The 19115-nt window shown below is 31.8% G+C and overlaps 1 protein-coding gene across 1 annotated transcript in view; it reads left to right on the forward strand.

The window, feature by feature from the left end:
* Positions 1 to 19115, forward strand: part of LOC114330381 (uncharacterized) — a 69617-nt gene that overhangs the window by 15393 nt on the left and 35109 nt on the right. Inside the window, exon 3 of the mRNA XM_028279722.2 lies at positions 18117 to 18306. Coding sequence (XP_028135523.1) covers positions 18117 to 18306 — 190 coding nt within the window. The remainder of the gene's footprint in view (positions 1 to 18116; positions 18307 to 19115) is intronic.

Raw genomic sequence — 19115 nt, forward strand, 5'->3', positions numbered from 1 at the left:
AATGTTGCATTTTTGGACTTAAATTATGAATAATTTAAAAAGTACACCGATCCCACTACTAGTCTAAGAGCTAGTGAACCCTCCGACTAACGGTCGTCCTGTAAGGCTAGAAATTTTTTTAGTGATAATTGATAGCACACCAAGGCTAAAAACCATGACCTGGCAGGCATCAGCGGTGCACGTGTATCTACCAGGTGAATCGAACAGTGCAAATTTAGAGGGTAAAATAAACTTTCTCCTGTAAGGTTTAAATTTAAGTATGTGTTTGAGTAAGTCATTTAGAAGAAATGTGTACAATGACAGGCGATTCTGAGGAGCATAAGACCTTGCCAGGCGAGGGGAAAAATTAGGGGTTTTTCCTAAAATTATTTTTTTTTGCACCGAACAATTTTTTTTAAGTTTTTTGAATCATTCCAAACAGAAAAGGTCTTAGTGATTTTTCTCTTAAGGTGATACAGTAGCGATCAACAGGTAGCCAAAACGCGTTCTAAGATTGCGGCTGTAATTTTGAATATTTTTTCGAGATATTTGGCGCACGTATTCGTAATATAATAAAGAATGGCGGTACAGAGCCCAATTTAAAAAATACATTAATATGTGGAAATTACTCTGTAATTAAATACAAAATTTTAAAAACGAGCCTGTACCGCCATTAAGAAGAACAAAAAAATACACTTTCTTCAAATAAACTTTTTTATCCGATGCCTAGATTTTGTGTCATTTTGGAACTACTAATGAAATAAAAAATTTTAGTAGTTCCAAAATGACACAAAATCTAGGCATCGGATAAATAAGTTTATTTGAAGAAAGTGTATTTTTTTGTTCTTCTTAATGGCGGTACAGGCTCGTTTTTTAATATTGTATTTAATTACAGAGTAATTTTCACATATTAATATATTTTTCAAATTGGGCTCTGTACCGCCATTCTTTATTATATTACGAATACGTGTGCCAAATATCTTGAAAAAATATTCAAAATTACAGCCACAATCTTTTAACGCGTTTTCGCTACCTGTTGATCGCTACTGTTTCCTCTATAGTTTTTGTTATATAAGCGATTAAAAATTTTGAAAATTGCGAAATCGGCAATTTTTAACCCTAAATCGGATATTTATCTAAAAATTTCAAAGTTACCAAGGTAGGTAGATACTCTTTAAACATTGATTGATGAAATCCCAAAGAGTTTTTTGCAATACAATATCAGAAACCCCTTTGTTTTTTAATTGCTAATCAAGCGGGCGCGACACTGTAGTATAAGTGAGGACGTTTGAGTTGGCATAAATTCATTATCTCGAGATTGGGCAAATTTCAAGAGAAATCCTCAGACATGTCGGTTTTTATTTTTAAATTAGGACTTTTTGGCATATATATATATAATACTAGTGACTTCATCCATGTGAGCGTGATGACGTTATCGATGATTTTTTTAAATGAGAGTAGGGGTTGTGTGATAGCTCATTTGAAAGGTTATTTAATTATATATTCACTAATATAAGCATTAATATAATTATTTATATACAGGGTGTACAAAATTTTTTTTTATTAAATTAACTTTGATTAAATTTGACAAATAGAAGAAAATTTTTTTTTGTACACCCTGTATAAATAATTATGTTAATGTTTATATTAGTGAATAGAGAATTAAATAACCTTTCAAATGAGCTATAATCACAACCCCTACTCTTATTTAAAAAAAATATCGATTACGTCATCACGCCCCGATGGATGACGTCACTAGTATTATATATATGCCAAAAAGTCCTAATTCAAAAATAAAAATCGACTTGTCTGAGGATTTCTCTTGAAATTTGCCCATTCTCGAGATAATGAATTTATCCAAACTCAAACGTCCTCACTTATTATACTACAGTGTCGTGCCCGCTTGATTAGCAATTCAAAAAACAAAGGGGTTTTCGATATTTTATTGCAAAAAACTCTTCGGGATTTCATCAAACAATGTTTAAAGAATATCTATTCTTTGCGTCAAGATATAAGAAATTTGGCGTGGCGCTGGTGGGATGTCCCTACGGATTTAGTATCATAATAACAAACAACAAACCCTCCAGGAGCGGATTCGCTAAAATTAAGGGGAAAGGAACAAATGCAAAATTTTGACGCCTGTCAAAATTTTCAATGTGTTTTAAATGTAATCATTTTTTTCGAATCCTGAGAAAACTAATATGTAAGCATTTGTGAAAAATTTAAACGCAGAATGAAAAATTACTTTATTACCGAGGGCCGAAAGTCCCTTGGAATGAATTAAAAGTTTCTTTTGAATGAGATATTTGAAATTAAAAATCACACTAAATTTTCTCTTAGTTTTTCACCCCTGTAACTAATTAAAATAAACATTATAGAAGTTTTCAGGGACTTTCGGCCCTCGGTAATAACGTAACGGCTTAAAGCCGAAAGTTCGTACCCACCCCCTTAACAAAAAAAATTCAAATCTTCAAGTAGATATAATATTTTAATGGGGTTGGAATAATAAATATAAATTTAAATATCATATCATTATATTTATTACGTATTTATATCTATGTAGTTATAGGTATATTATTATGTACAATGAAATAAGAGAAATGAACAAATTAAAGAAATTAAGGAAATTAATGATAATAACAATAAAAGATTAAAAGAGTGGTAGCAAAAATCAGAATTAAAAAGATAACATAATAAAAAATAACATAGAAAATAACATAGAAAAATAAAATTTGAAGTTTAGACGAAAAAAAAAATAAATACAAATTACATCTCTATGTCACTATCGCTGTCATCTTCACTAGAATCGTTATCTAATGTTATAATTATTGGTTTAATATGTGAGGTTAATGTTCTGTAATGATCTTCCGTTTTTATAACATGTGAAACACAATTTTGCCACAGTGTTGGGGAAATCTTTTTTATTTCTTCTACAACATGTGACACCGATTCGCTACTAAATTTGGGACAGCAGTTGTTTCGCCGTAAACTTTCCTTAAGTTGGCTCCAGATTAATTCAATGGGGTTGAAAACACAGTAGTAAGGAGGTAATCGCAATACATTATATCCATCACGTTTGGCTAATTCGTCTATAACAAATTGTTTCTCAAACACTTTTGTGTGAAGAACTTCCAACATTTCTTTTTTTGTATATGTTTCTTCAAAGTACAAATCATTGTCATACAAAAAATCAGATATCTGTTTTTTTGTCGAACCTACACCGGGGATTTTTCTAATTTGTTTGCTGTGATACGTTGCGTTATCCATTACAATTACACTTTTTGGAGGCAAATTTGGCAACACCTTCTTTTCAAACCATTCCTTAAACAAGCTACTCGTCATATTTTCATGGTAGTCCAGCTTGGAATCTTTAATGTTTTTTGCCGATAGTAAAATACTTTCACCTCCAAGCCAGCCATTTTTGGATCCAATGTTCAGAATAATTATTCGCTGACCTCTATTAATTGGATAATTGGGTGCACATTTAATAGAATCGTCTGTCCAACCTTTTTGAGCAGTATCGTGGGTATCGAACCATGTTTCATCTAGATAAAATATCGGTCTTCCTTCATCTCTAAATTTAGATATAGCATCCAAGTATTCATTTCTCCATTTAATTAGACGAGGAGAATCCATTATTGATGATCGCTTATTAATTTTCTTGTATCGAAAACCAATGTGATTCAAAAATCTTGATAAAGTTGAAGGCGAATACGTAATGGAATAGTCTTTAACAAGTTGATCGTAGATCATACTAAGCGTCGGAACTAGGTTCTTTGAATATAAATTGTAAATTGCTCTTCTAATTACCTCAGCATCTTTTTCATTTACTGCTTTATGTGTAGAAAAGTCACTCCGCTTTTTACGAGGTTCAATTCTATTCGTAACAATTTTCCACACTGTTGTATATGGCATCCTTGTCAGTCGAGATGTTGTCTTGATGAGGAATTTACCGTCTTCTGGATTTGGATTATCTTCTTTCACAGTTTGATAAACATTCCTAATATTTTCTTTGGCATCATCAGATAAATGTACACGTGTTTTACACTTAGCACTAGCTTCACCGACTTCAGACATTTTACTTGAATACTCGCGATCTAACCTTCTATCTAAATGCAAGAAAATAACTGCCTGAACGTGCAAATGTCAAACTTAAATATGTTTGCCCCCCTTTCATAATGTTCCATAATGTATGTTTTCTGGATAAATAAATGATACTTAATTTTACTTAAATACCTATAAGCACGAGAATTGTGTGTAAAGCTATAGAATAATAATTAGAGGTATATATTATCTTTAACTAATGCTCTTTCTAATGATTCTTTAATTTTTTTTATTTAAAGATAGAAAGCTGCATTATCGGAAGTCCATTTTGTTTAAAGTGAAAACGATATAAAACACATTATAATCTAACTCCATAAAATTCACGTAATGAGCGCATTGGACATAAAAATTGTTTGTGATCGTTTGTAATTGATTCCAAGCAAGTTAATTTCAGATGACTAAACGAATTCGTCTACAGTAAACAAAATTTTTAATACATTGTCTAGAAATTTTAATTTTAATATTTATTTGCATTGATAGGTAACGAGTCAGTTCTGTAAATAATATAAAGTACGGCCCTAGTAGCTGTTCCAAAACTATTGCCACCCGTCGCAAAGACAATTGAGGGATTAGTAACGTCAACTATTTATTATGATACTAAATCGGTAGGGACATCCCACCAGCGTCAGGTCAAATTTCTTATATCGTGACGAAAAGAATACGTACCTTGGCAACATTGAAATGTTTAGATAAATGTCCGATTTAGGGTTAAAAATGGCCGATTTCGCAATTTTCAAAATTTTCAATCGCTTATATAACAAAAACTATTAACTTGAGAGAAAAATCACTAAAGACCTTTTCTGTTTGGAATGATTCAAAAAACTTAAAAAAAATTTGATTGATGCAAAAAAAATAATTTTAGGAAAAACCCCTAATCTTTCCCCTCGCCTGGCAAGGTCTTATGATCTTCAGAATCGCCTGTCATTGTACACATTTCTTCTAAATGACTTACTCAAACACATACTTAAATTTAAACCTTACAGGAGAAAGTTTATTTTACCCCCTAAATTTGCACTTTTCGATTCACCTGGTAGATACACGTACACCGCTGATGCCTGCCAGGTCATAGTTTTTAGCCTTGGTGTGCTATGAATTATCATTAGAAAAATTTCTAGCTTTACAAGTCGACCGTTAGTTGGAGGGTTCACTAGCTCTTAGGTTATACAGGAAACATGGTGGTTTTGGTTATCGATGTCCATAAAACTCAAAACACTTGTCAAATACCTGACTGGATCATAGTAGGCTATTGATTATGTTCAAAATAAGAGAGCTAAAAGGAACTACAACGTTAATGGGATTTTATTGTCTCATATGGTCAATGGGCCTCTAAGTTTGAAAAAACCGCGGAGTGCTACCATTTAAATGGGTGCGTTTTTGAGAAAGGGGTGAATTAGTCCCTAGGCACAGGGTGAATTAGGGCGAATTCACTTTTGGTACAAACACTTCTACAGAAAAATTGTTCCAGGTTAAATTTACTATCGAAATATCATATCTTAAAGTCCAAAGTATTTTTTTACAAAAATATATTCAAAAAAAAGCAAGAAAAAAACACAAAAGAAAGCAATTTTGTTTTTTGCCCATAACTTTTTTCCACAGCGATATAGGTATAGGCATTACTTCAGCGAAAAATAACTTCCATCCTTCCTCTTTAAAATGACGTTTGGAAGAAGTCTCTAGGATTTATAGTTTCCGAAATAGGATTTTTCAAAATTTGCCGCTCACAGAATTTTTGAGCCATTTTCCCCATTATTTCGCAAACATTGTTCTGTAACTTTTTTCTACGCATTTCTAGGTATATGCAATGGTACATTTAGTAGAAAGAGATGTCAATTACCTTTAAAATGGTCTATTGTATAAGGCTGTACGCCTATTTTTAAGCAAGTTATGCTTTTTCAAGATTTTATACTTTTAATAATTTTTGATATTTTTTATGATTATTTTTTAAATTTCTCATTATGACTTTTTTCTTGTACATTTAGGTATATACATTGTGGAATAAAAAAAAGCTGATTTTCTTTACTTTAAAATGGTTTATTGCGAACACCTCTAGGACTATTTTTAAACAATATATCCGTAGGATATTCAAAGGTATCCGTAATTGAGAAAAATTTTAAAATTTTTTATTTTTTCAATTAGAAGAATATAATTGCATATTGTAATATAATTTTTAATTCCAAATAACTTTTCTTAATAACACTTTTTGATATTGTGAAATATAAAGGTACTTTACTCTTGAGCGAAATTCATATTTTTTAACATACCTCGTACACTATTGATAAAATTTTATATCTGATGATTACATCTTAGGTTTTAGACTATGCAGAGCATTTTATAAATAATAATTTTTTTCATAAAATTAATAATAAAATGTTTTCCATATGGTTCCAACTTAGTGGGACCCATTGCATGTGTATAACCCAAACTTTGAAAAAGCATATCTTGTTCAAAAATAGACCTAGGATTTTTTACATTACACCATTTTAAAGTAAAGAAAATAGGCTTTCTTTTTTATTGGACAATGTATATACCTAAATATGCAATAAAAAAAGATATAATGAGAAATTTAAAAATAATCGTAAAATATATCAAACAATCATTAAAAGTATAAAATTTTGAAAAATCATATCTTGCTTAAAAATAGTCATACAGTCTTCTACGATAGACCATTTTAAAGGCAATTGACTTTTCTTCCTACTAAATTTCACATTGCATATACGTAAAGCTGCGTAAAAAATAGTTACAGAACAATGTTTGCGAAGTAACAAGGAAAATGGCCCAAAATCGCTGTGAGTGGCGAAATTTCAAAAATCATATTTTGGAAACTATAAATTATAGAGACTTATCCCGAACGTCATTTTAAAGAGGAAGGATGGAAGTTTTTTTTCTGTGAAGCAATGCCTATACCTATATCGCCGTGGAAAAAAGTTATGGGGCAAGAAACAAAAATGCTACCTTGGGTGTTTTTTTCTTGCTTTTCTTTTGAATATATTTTTGTAAAAAAACATTTTTGACTTTAAAATGTGATATTTCGATAGTAAATTTAACCTGGAAAATTTTTCCTGTAGACGTGTTTGTACCAAACGGGTATAGAACTCACCCTAATTCGCCCTGTGCCTAGGGACTAATTCATCCCTTTCTCAAAAACGCACCCCACTAAATGGTAGCACTCCGCGGTTTTTCATATCTAGAGGTCCATTGACTATATGAAACAATAAAACCCCGTTAACGTTGTGGTTCCTTTCTAAAATAGGTAATCAATAGCCTATAGTCCCCACAGGGTACTTTTTTACCAAGTTTCTCTGGACTAGAATAACACTAGTTCATCCATAACAATTATTTTCAACCTATGTGTTAAAATATTTAAAAGTTGCTTCAAAATGATCAAATAATGAAGAATTGTTTACTTTCCATTTTAAATATTGATACTTACCAATGTAAACATAATGGGTTGTTATTCTTGCACCATATTTTATTATTTTGTTCATTTCTATTATATTAAAAGTGCTTTCTAAGATGGATAATACTGTTGAGGAATTTCAAGGTATCTTTTTAGGTTTAATTTTTATAAAATATCAAAATGTACTTTCGACCTAAAACCTAGATCATCTTCTTCGGCACTAGTCTCGTATGTTGTGTTAGTTGTCACTATATTTGTTACTTGCTAATTTTTTACTGTGTCGTACCTTTTCCTACTCTATTCCTTCAATTCTAACTTTTCCCATTTTACTTTCCTATACGGAAATTTCAGTCATAATTCTGTGTTTATTTGTTGTGATATTTTTTGTTTGAGATAGTTAATAATTCTCGATATTGTCTCTTTAATATTTTCTATTTTTTAGTGTCAGTCGTCTTGAGTTCCATAACTGTCTTGGTCGTCCAAGATGTGTTCCTTTCGGAATTATCAGTAAATTAAATAAGCAACTTATACTCCGGTCAACTTACGCATCCGAGGCTACAAAAATTACCATCAAGCTGAAAATTGGCAGGTTTGTTAAAAATACCATCATAAATGAAATCTAAAAAGTCCTCATAAATCCGACCCCTGCTAAAAATTTTACGCGGGGTCAAAGGTCACCAAATATGGTTTTTAGCGATTTTCAGCGAAACGGTAAGTTTTATCGTAAAATTAGCTCTAACAAAAAATGTAGATTAGATAATTATCTATAAAAAATGCCTTATTACTTTTTTTCCTGGGAGCCACCGTTTTTGAGATATAACGATTCAAAAAGTGGTAATCCTCATATAGTCCATTCTTTCACGGTTTTTGCTCTAAATTTTAAAGAACCGCTTGGATTGACATGAAATTTGGCATACGTATAGCTTACATGTCAAATAAAAAAAAGTGATATTGTGCCGATGTGTGCTTTTGCCCTGGGGGTGACTTTCACACCCTCTTGGGGGTGAAAAAATATATGTCCAAAATAAGTCCGGAAATGGGTAAACTGACTAATTTTAAGTAACTTTTGTTCTATAGAGCTTTTTCGCCAAGTCAACACTTTTCGAGTTATTTGCGAGTGAATATGTTCATTTTTCAACAAAATAACCACATTTTTAGACGGTTTTTCGCAAATAACTCAAAAAGTAAGTATTTTGTCGAAAAAAAGTTCTTAGGAAAAATATAGCCTATAAAAAAGTAAAAATAATGGTGTGCTCGTTAGGTCTCTGAAATTCGTAGAACCAGAGTTATAGCCAATGAAAAATAGATTCATATTCACCAAATTTCAAATAGAATATTTCGACGTGAAATATCCAAAAAATTAAGCACTTTTTGTGGGGAAAACCTATTACAACATTTTTAAAGTGTTTAACAAAAGCTTTATTTCTGTTTTTACAAACAGTTTCTAGCATTAAATTTAAGCAAGTTACGCTTAAAATAAAGTTGGTGCCTTTTGTTTTTGCAAAAAAAAATCGGGAAGACCACCCCCTAATTAGCAACTTAAATGAAATTAATCGTTTCCGCTCCATAAATTATTTTATTTATGTTGTGTTTATATGATCTGTAAGTTTCATCGATTCAAAGTGCTTATTTTTGAAAAAATTTGGTTTCAAAGTAAAATTTTTAAAAATTTAAATTTTGAAAAATATGCTTTTTTTCAAAATAACTTAAAAATTGTTAGAGATACCAAAAATCTCGAAAAACAAAAAAAGTCAGATTTGCTTTTCTGAATATCATGTATTTTTTTGTTTTTCTGTTAGATAAAAATTGATTAAGATTTGGTGTTTCTAAATTTGCATACATTCGGGATCAGTGACTCGTTCAACCGTTTTTAACTACAGCCCTTTCAATAATAAGGACTTTGAACCGATGAAACTTACATATCATATAAACAATATATACACGAGTCCAGAAACTTATAAAGTCGTAACGATTAAGTTCATAAAACCAAAAGGGACTAACTTTATTTTGAGCGTAACTTGTTTAATTTTGATGCTAGAATTTTTTTTTATAAAACAAAAATGAAGCTTTTTTAAAACACTTTAAATAATTTGTAATGAGTTTTCCCCGAAATGTGCTTCATTTTTGGTTATTTCACGTTAAAGTATTCCATTTGGAATTTGACGAATATGAACCTATTTAACATTAGCTATAACTCTGCTTATACTACGTGTAGAGACGTGATAAATACACCATTTTTTAAAAATTTTTACAGGCTATATTTTTGCTAAGAATGTTTTTTCGACAAAATACTTACTATTTGAGTTATTTGCGAAAAACCGTCTAAAAGCGTGGTTATTTTGTTGAAAAAATGAACATATTCACTGCCAATCAAAAAGTATTGACTTAGTGAAAAAACTCTATAGAACAAAAGTTACTTAAAATTAGCCAGTTTATCCATTTCCTGACTTTCTTTGGACGAATATTTTTTCACCCCCAAGAAGGGGTGAAAACCACCCCCAAGGCAAAAGCACATATCGGAACAATATCACTTTTTTTCTTTGACTTGTTAGCTATGTGTATGCCAAATTTCATGTCAATCCAAGCGGTTCTTTAAAATTTAGAGGTTTTGCAATATTTTACCGTTAAAGAACGGACTAATAATATACGCACACGTTTCCACACCACCTTTGAGGTAGTGTACTTAGCGCGTTTTTTAACGTGGTTTCCCCAGTAGGCCTATTCCACGGATCTGTTATGATTCTGTTTAATTTAAAGCTATTTAATAATTGATATTGGCAAGGGTTGAAAATGATAAAACTTTATACAGCGTGTCCAATTAAGTCGGCATCATATGGGAAACTTTTTTATTCTTAGTTTTATGAAAAAAAGTTATTCTTTATAAAAAGTTGTGCATGGTCTAAAAGTTAAAATACAACCATCACTGATCAATTTTTTTAAGCCGTATACGAGGTATGTCAAAAAATATGAATTTTACTCAAGAGTAAAGTAGCTTTATTTTTCACAATGTTGAAAATTGTTATAATGAAAAGTTGTTTGGAATTAAGAACTACATTGTAATATGCAATTTCATCCTTCTAATTGAAAAAAAAAATGAATTTTCTTATGGATAACCAACATTATTTTCAGTTATTTAAATTATAACTCTTTTATTATTAATTGTACGAAAAAAATATATACTTTGTAAACAGTTCTGCATGGTCAAAAGCCTTGAATCCAACCATCTAATATCAAATTTGATCAATTTTATACGAGGTAGGTCAAATGAGATGAATTTCGATCAAGAATAAAGTACCTTTATAGTTCAGAATATTTCAATAAGGAGGATGTAATTACATATTGGAACATGATTTTTAGGTCTATACAACTTTACATTATAAAGCGGTATAAATTAAAAAAAGGGAAATTTATCAAACTGGTTCATAATTTTCTAATACTTCTGCTTCCCTTGTTCTTCTTCTCATTGTTCTTCTTCCTCTTCTAGTTCTTTTTCTTCTTCTTGTTCTTCTTCTTCTTCTTGTTCATCCTGGGTTTTTTCACGCTCTTCATTACATTCCTGGCTGCAAAATAAGCATTGTTTTTTAAAACAAAAAGCTGGTTCACTTACACGTGCTCTAGTAAGAGGAGGACTTTTGGTCGATGTACTGGCTTCTTGTTTTTCATATTGTCTTTTAATAGCTGCAGCAATAGAACACTTTCGATTATAACTTTTACGACACTCCATATGTATGGTCACAGATTTCTGCTGTTTAAGAAATTCTAAAAATCCATCAGCTCTTTCAGTACTTGCATTGATTAATGTTTTTATACCACGTTCAACGGTAACAATTTCACCTTCAATTAAAATTTTAGCGCAAATAAAACAATATTCTGACATTTTTGTTATAACAATGAAAATAACACGAAATACACGATAAAAAAAAATATAGGTTTAACACGTATTTTCACACCGGAGTAGTACTCAAGACTAATTAATACCTCGAGGGTGTCATCTACCTGAAGGATTTCGCCACCCAGGAAAATTACGGTGTAATTTGCATAAGTATTTATTAGTACTTAGCAATAAATATTTTGCCTAGAAAGTTGTCTTTCATTATTATGTTCAAACCCTTCTGAGAATAGGTAGGTTGATTAGATTAGCTGACAAACGTGTTTATTCCGACAAAACCCATCTTTGCAAATTGAACTAAGGCGCATAAATAAAAAGAATTATTATAAGTTAATACTTTGTCATTTGTTGTATTTTGTTGTGTATTTTTGTTGGGATTAAGCCGTAAAATTCAAATAATTCTTATTATTTTCGCCTTACATTCACTTTGTAAAGATTTTTTTGTTGGCACTGTAATATAATACAGCTTATACATTGCATCCCTCGGTAGACCGCAAGCTGTATAGTAGAAACATTATCATATTTATAATCTTATATTATTATGTGTAATATAAGTTAAGTTGACCGTAGAATATTATGTTTACTTGTATTACAGCTTCAGTGATGTATATACCTGGTGTACTAATACATATATTATGTCGATTAGAAGTCTTCAACTCTTTAAATCGTTGTATCTCAAAAACAGTGCCTCTTAGGAAAAAAACTATTAAGACATTTTTTTATAGATAATTATCTAATTTACATTTTTTGTTAGAGCTAATTTTCCGATAAAACTTACCGTTTCGCTGAAAATCGCTAAAAACCATATTTGGTGACCTTTGACCCCGCGTAAATTTTTTAGCAGGGGTCGGATTTATGAGGACTTTTTAGATTTCATTTATGATGGTATTTTGAAAAATCCTGTCAATTTTCAGCTTGATGGTAATTATTGTAGCCTCACTCCTATTTTTGAGTCTAACTAGACCGGTCTATTATTGGAATGAAAAATTAAAAAACAGCTTATGTTTCATTTCAGTTCTGAGGTGATCCACCATCCCCATGCGTCCGTTGCTATTTCTCCATACATGGGGCTACATGAACACCTCTGATTCGAAACGAAACCAAGCTACCAAGCAGAATTGTAAAAACGTAAAAACATTTGTGTGTACAGGACGCTCTAGTGGTAGCGACATCTATTACATATCAATGAGAAGTCCCAGATCTTAACGATAAATCTTAACATTTTTTCAGAACCACTTTCTAGTAACATCCTTAATTTTTGTCTTTTATAATTGAACCAGTGAGATCAGAAAGGGCATCACTCATTTGTTGGACATTTAGAGAAAATTGTTGAAAACTATTCCAATCAAGCAAAACTTATTTATTGAATATCTTTATGGTATATTAATCCATTGAAATGTTACATAGTGTGCATTTCTTAGAGGAGTCAATTTTATTTTTTTAATGTGTAGGGGGGTTCAGTAGAAGCTTCAGTTCAAGTTTTTGGGGTCGCTACCCTTGTCCCCCGGCCGCCATATTGGAAAAGGGGCTGCAAAGGGCTTTCGCGCTGTATCTCCTAAACTAGCAACCCTACAGAAAATTTAGTTAGACATAAAATGTAGCAAATTAAATTTTCTACAATTTTACATCTATTACTTTTTATCGTCAAGTGTCCAACAAAAAAGTTATAAACAAAAATAAGAGAAAATTTTGTAAGAAGTTTCCTTTTGGAGGTTATTTATAACTTTTTTTCCGTTCATTTCACAATAAAATACCATCATAGCGATTTTGTAGAGGATTTTTCGATGAACATTTTTCACTAAAAAGTTGTTTAATTTTATTTATTATCTAGGTTTTACAGCGCTCCAAACTTGACCAGATTCTCTAATGCACCGTGATAGTGTGACGTCAAAACGTCAAAATTTTTCCAAACACGTTGTGTCTAGGTATACGCTAACGTGTACGCAAATAAAAAAGTTAGGTAGAATTAAACGTCATAACAAATATTTTTCTATCAAACAAACAGTAAACATATCAAAATAGCGTGTATCAAAATATACAGTCACTGCCCACGCTAAATAGTCACTAGCTTGATGAAGTTTAACTTTTTTATTTGCGTACATTTTAGCGTGTACCTAGACACAACGTGTTTGGAAAACTTTTTTTGACGTTTTGACGTCACGACTATCACGGTCCATTCTCATAGGAATACAATAAAAACAATACTTTAATTAAAATTACGTTATGCCGACCACGAAAATCAAATTTAAGGTGAATGACGAATGTTGGTTATTTTTTATGTTTTCGAGGTCGCTGAATTCGAATATGAAGTTTATTTTTATCTAGAGTTGGTGGAACATGTTCAAAAGTTAAATTTTATACAAAAATGCCAAAAATTAATTTTTATGATTTTTCAAATTTACCTCGCTGTATCATTCGTCGCTGTAAATATTTCCTTTTGAAACTTTTACTGTGTCATCTTTGAGGTATTTAGATAACAACGACATTTGTACAAAATATTTAACACATTATAAAAGGAGTTGTTAATTTTTAAACATTTTGTCACCATATTTCGTTAGTTTCATGTTTAGTTAAAAAAGTTGAGTGACAAACTTTTTAGTTTATAATTTTACCAACACATCAATAAAATATGATTCATGAAGAAGTTTTTTGGAAAATTTTATGTCAAAATATACAATAGGACAAGCGACAATAGACAATATTACTTCATAGACAAGCGGCACACCTCAAAAAACGCTTATATCTCGAGATCCTGGTCACGGTGTGGTGGATGGCTAATTTTGACCATACTTTATAATTTTGATATCAAAAATCGTTTTTTTTTTTTGTTTTTCTTAAGAATTCTGTATTTTGCGGTTGCGTCATTCTTCTTCTGGACCGGCGAATTTGTCCTCAAACAACTTCTTGGGCCTTTTCTATATATGCTTACGGTTATAAGTTTTATAGTGGAGAGAAAGGTCAAAAATACAATAATAATAGCATAATAATGTTAAAATAATAATAAATTGTATGAATAAGAAATTTATATAGATAGAAAAGTAAGCCTAACCTTTTTTTTTTATTGTATCCCTGTGAGCATTCGAGCATCTGGTCAAGTTTGGAGCGCTGTAAAACCTATATACATAAATATAATTAAATAACCTTATAGTGGAAATTGTTCGCTGAAAAACCCTCTACAAAATTGATATACTGCTATTTTATTTTAAAATGAACTGAAAAAAAGTTATAACCTCTAAAAGGAAATTTGTTAAAAATTTTTTACTTATTTTTGTTTATATCTTTTTTGTTGGTCACTTGACGATAAAAAAGTAATAGAAACAAAATTGTAGAAAATGTAATTTTCTACATTTTATGTTTAATTAGATTTTCTGTAGGGTTGGTAGTTTACGAGATATAGCGCGAAACCCCTTTGCACCCCATTTCCAAGATGGCGGCCGGGGGACAAGGGTCCCGACCCCAAAAACTTGAACTTAAGCTTCTACTGATACCGCCTACACATTAAATAAATAAAATTGACTCCTCTAACAAATGCAAGGTATGGCCAAAAAAATGTAACATTTTAATGGCCTATATTTACGGTGACCATATCTTTTTAAAGAAAAAAAAGTACAAAAAACAAAAATGTATTAAAAACGCAAAATGTATTATTGGACAAATCTAACTTTTTGGCATTAAAAATAAATAAACTATGTAGCTAAACATAAAAAATTATATCAATTAAACTAAATAAAACATAACACATTACATTTACTTTAAAAAAGTTACAAGCCTGTAATTACGAGTTTTTAGATGAGGGACCTGGAATAGCCTCATCTTCTTCCGGTTTTTTGCATCATTCATATTTTTCAGAACTTAAGATTAATTTAAGAAGGTCCGGCTTCGACTGAAGTAAATGAAACATTTCATACAAATCTCATCAAAATTTGCGTACACCAGCATCGCTGCCTTGAGAGTGGATATGGACATTTGTGACATTTCCGACGTCCAATAATAATTATTTATTACAGAAAATAAACGCTCGATAGCCGCACTAGTACACGGAAGACAAAAAATAAATTCGCATAATATTTGTTTTTCAGTTTGAATTGATCTACACACTTAAAAACTTTAAGCCATCGCATCGATCCTGACTATTTTTTTCTTCTCTGTTCCACTCAGCAATTTTTTCACTTCTAGCCACGTCTTTCAAAATTCCCAGTTCGTCAAAGAGTTGATCTTCGTTTAACATGGTTGTCTTGATATACAATTTAAAAGCTTCGAGAGAATAACAAACATCGTTCCATGTTATTTCACTTCTTATGCGGGCTCCACACTCACGCCGAAGTCGATCGAGGTTCAACAAGTACGAGAGTGTAGACGGCCACCTTGTGTAACTTTGCCTCACTTCGTTCTACTTCCATTCTCTGTCGATCTGGTCAAAGGGATCTTTGTCGGTATCGCACCGCTCTTTGTCGGTATCGCACTTCCTCGCGAAGTAGAACGAGCGTGTAGTGACGGTACTTCGGACTTCGGTCAACTTTGGCGAAGTAACTTCGCCGAAAGTGTGGAGCCCGCTTTAGATCTATGCTTTTGAATAGTTTAAATTCATGAAAATTTGTAGTCTAGTTTTCTAGGTAGGTTACACATTTTGTGTAAAAATGTTTCACTTGTGCAGTGAAGTTTTGTGTACGACCACAGCACCATAAGCCTGATCTCTCACACACTTAAAATGTTTTTAAAGATCATTCATAAACGCATTTACCAAACACTTGATATGGATATTGAAGAAACCCACTTTGGATTTACACTACTAATCCAGAGATGCTTGGATGTGAACGAGGATATGTACGTCTGTTTCATAGATTACAACAAGGCTTTCGATAAAGTCCGCCACAAAGAGCTAATGGACGTCCTCAAAGCAAAACAATTACAATACAATGACCTTTGAATTGTAACAAATCTATATTATAAACAGCAGGCACACATACGCATCAACGAACACACATCAGAAGAGTTCGAAATTAAAAGAGGAGTGCGACAGGGGATGTGTATTGTCACTACTACTATTAAATGCTTACTCTGAAGAAATTATGAAAAAAGTTCTTGAGGGAGAAACAGCAGGAATAAAGTTACCTAAATGGAACACCAATTAACAACATTATATATGCTGACGACACTATCATAATAGCGGACAACCTCCAAGATCTCCAAAAGCTAATGAACAAGATAGTTGAGTATGGAGAATATGGATTATCAGTAAACATCAAGAAAACTAAATTTATGAGGATATCAAAATAATGATTTGACAATTTGCCTGACAATTAAAGGTAAAACTTTAGAACAAGTTGAAAACTACAACTATCTTGGCACAATAATTAATCACTCCAAAGAAATCAAAGTTCGAATAAAGAAGGCAAGAACCAACTTCAATAAAATGAGAAAGGTAGTTTGTGCAAGAGAACTGAAATAATTAAGATTTGAGAGTTAGTCTGGCAAGGTGTTATATTTTCTCGACTCTGCTTTACGGGATAGAAGCATGGTCAATTAACGCGAAAACTACTAAAAAGGTGGAAGCATTTGAACTGTGGGTGAAGGTACCTGAAGATAGCATGGACCGAGCCTGTAACAAACAACGAAGTCATGAGAAGAGTCAACAAAAGAATGGAAATATTGGAAACCATCAAGACACAAAAGCTGCAATACCTGGAACAGTATACAAAGAAATTTGTTTAAAAGTAGTAGAGCATAAAAATATTCATTTTTTAGAAAAAATAAGTACATTCGCGTGTCCTTAGAAAGGTTTTAAAGTACATTAGGACAATATTTAAAAATAAGTACTGTCCTACTTAAATAAGTACATATGGTCACCGTACCTATATTGTAGTTGCATTAAATAAGTTTTGTTTGATCGGAACAGTTTTCATCAATTTTCTCGAAATGTCCAACAAATGAGTGATGCCCTTTCAGATCTCACTTATTCAATTTATAAGGCAAGGAGACGACGAATCTGTGACTGCGTATTGCTTTCTTCTTCTTTATTCGTAGACTCCTTGCCTTATAAATTGTAAAAGGCAGAGATTAAGGATGTTACCAGAAAGTTGTTCCAAGAGAATTTTCAGATTTATTGTTTAAATCTGGGAGTTCTCATTTCTCTTTTGGAATAAATTGTGCTATTATGTCTTTGCCAATAGGGCAGAACTATTTAGACCAGCAGTCAACAGAGTCCTCATAGCCATGACGATTTACAACCTTCAATTCGCGGTGCGCAAGTACTTGGAAGGGATACGCGAAACGGTCGTGCGCGAATAGCGGAGAAATATTGCAATTTTCTTAAATAATTCATGTCAATTGACGTACATTTCATAACTACTGTCATTGAAGGACAAAAATTATATATTGCTCCACAATATTGATATGCTATGCAATTATTATATAAAGGTAAATTTAATTAATTGTATTTTGCTTGCAGTACTGCATTTTAATAACTAATTTTATTTACTACATACAATTGTTTACGTTTTAATAACATAACCTAAATCTTATTTTTTCTTCTTATTTCTTTTGGACTATGGCCTTGACAATTATTCAGTAACCAGGACCATATGATTGGCGAATATAATTAAAAGTGCGAATAAAAGTGCAGAGCGTAGAAACCAGGTGTCGCTTTTCCGAACTTGCACGGTCCCAATAGAAGATGGAACTTGAAGAACTTTTGCCAGTAACTTATAGCTCTGAGGTTTTTTAACAGTTCTCATATTTTGTTTACAGTTGAGCCTAAGGCCACTTTTGGTGGTATGACCAAAGAAGAATTGATGAAGTACGCCAACGATCCGTTTTGGGTACGTCTTCGTTGGTTCCTCTTCGTCACTTTTTGGTTACTATGGGCGGCTATGTTGATTGGAGCTATTATGATCATCTATGCTGCTCCCAAGTGTGATCCTCCACCACCGAGAACCTGGTAGGTCTTAAATTATTTTTCACTTTTAAGTGTAAATTAAAAAAGTCATTCAGTAGCAATTCTCATTGAAGTTGAAATTCGTTGATTTCTATTTGCGAGCAGATGGTAAGAATAGGAATGTGAAGGAATATACTTTACATAATTTTAAATTGTATATAAACACATAGCCCTAGGCCTTCAAGGCCTGTTGAGCTTAATAAATAAATAAATATAAACACATAGAGAGGTTTCTTCACATAGAGTCATAGAAGGTCTGTCTCTTATGATCACTTAAGACATCTTATGAAGATAGTGTCCTCCGGTTCAAATTTGAACAGAGGCTCACGACAGGGGAAAGTGAATGGTTGACCCTTCCCTTTCCCCCTTCGTATAATTTAGTAGGGTGTACATTACCTACACTTTCTGCCAAGTATGACACGGATATGTCAAATAGTTTTATAGTAATATATATTTATTCATTCTTTAATTAAAACGTTAAGAACTATTTGTACCCGGTCCTTTAAAACTATTTGACATATCCTTATCAAACTTGGCAGAAAGTGTAGGTACTGTACACCCTACTAAATTATGTTATATAATCGTTTCTGGCTACTTCCAGAGGCGTACGCCACGGGATAGTGAATAGTTAACCCACCCTAAATTATACGCCACTGAGGTAACTGATAGTTGTTTAGCATATTTTTCAGATTCTCCAATACTTTCTATGAAAATAATATACTCTTCATTCGTAACAATAAAGTCATTAGCGTTCTACATATTTGAAGTAAAAAATATTTAAAGAATATTTGTATATTTGAAGTAAAATAGTC

The sequence above is a fragment of the Diabrotica virgifera genome, chromosome 6 (genome assembly GCF_917563875.1).
Source record: "Diabrotica virgifera virgifera chromosome 6, PGI_DIABVI_V3a".
Taxonomy (NCBI): Eukaryota; Metazoa; Arthropoda; class Insecta; order Coleoptera; family Chrysomelidae; genus Diabrotica; species Diabrotica virgifera.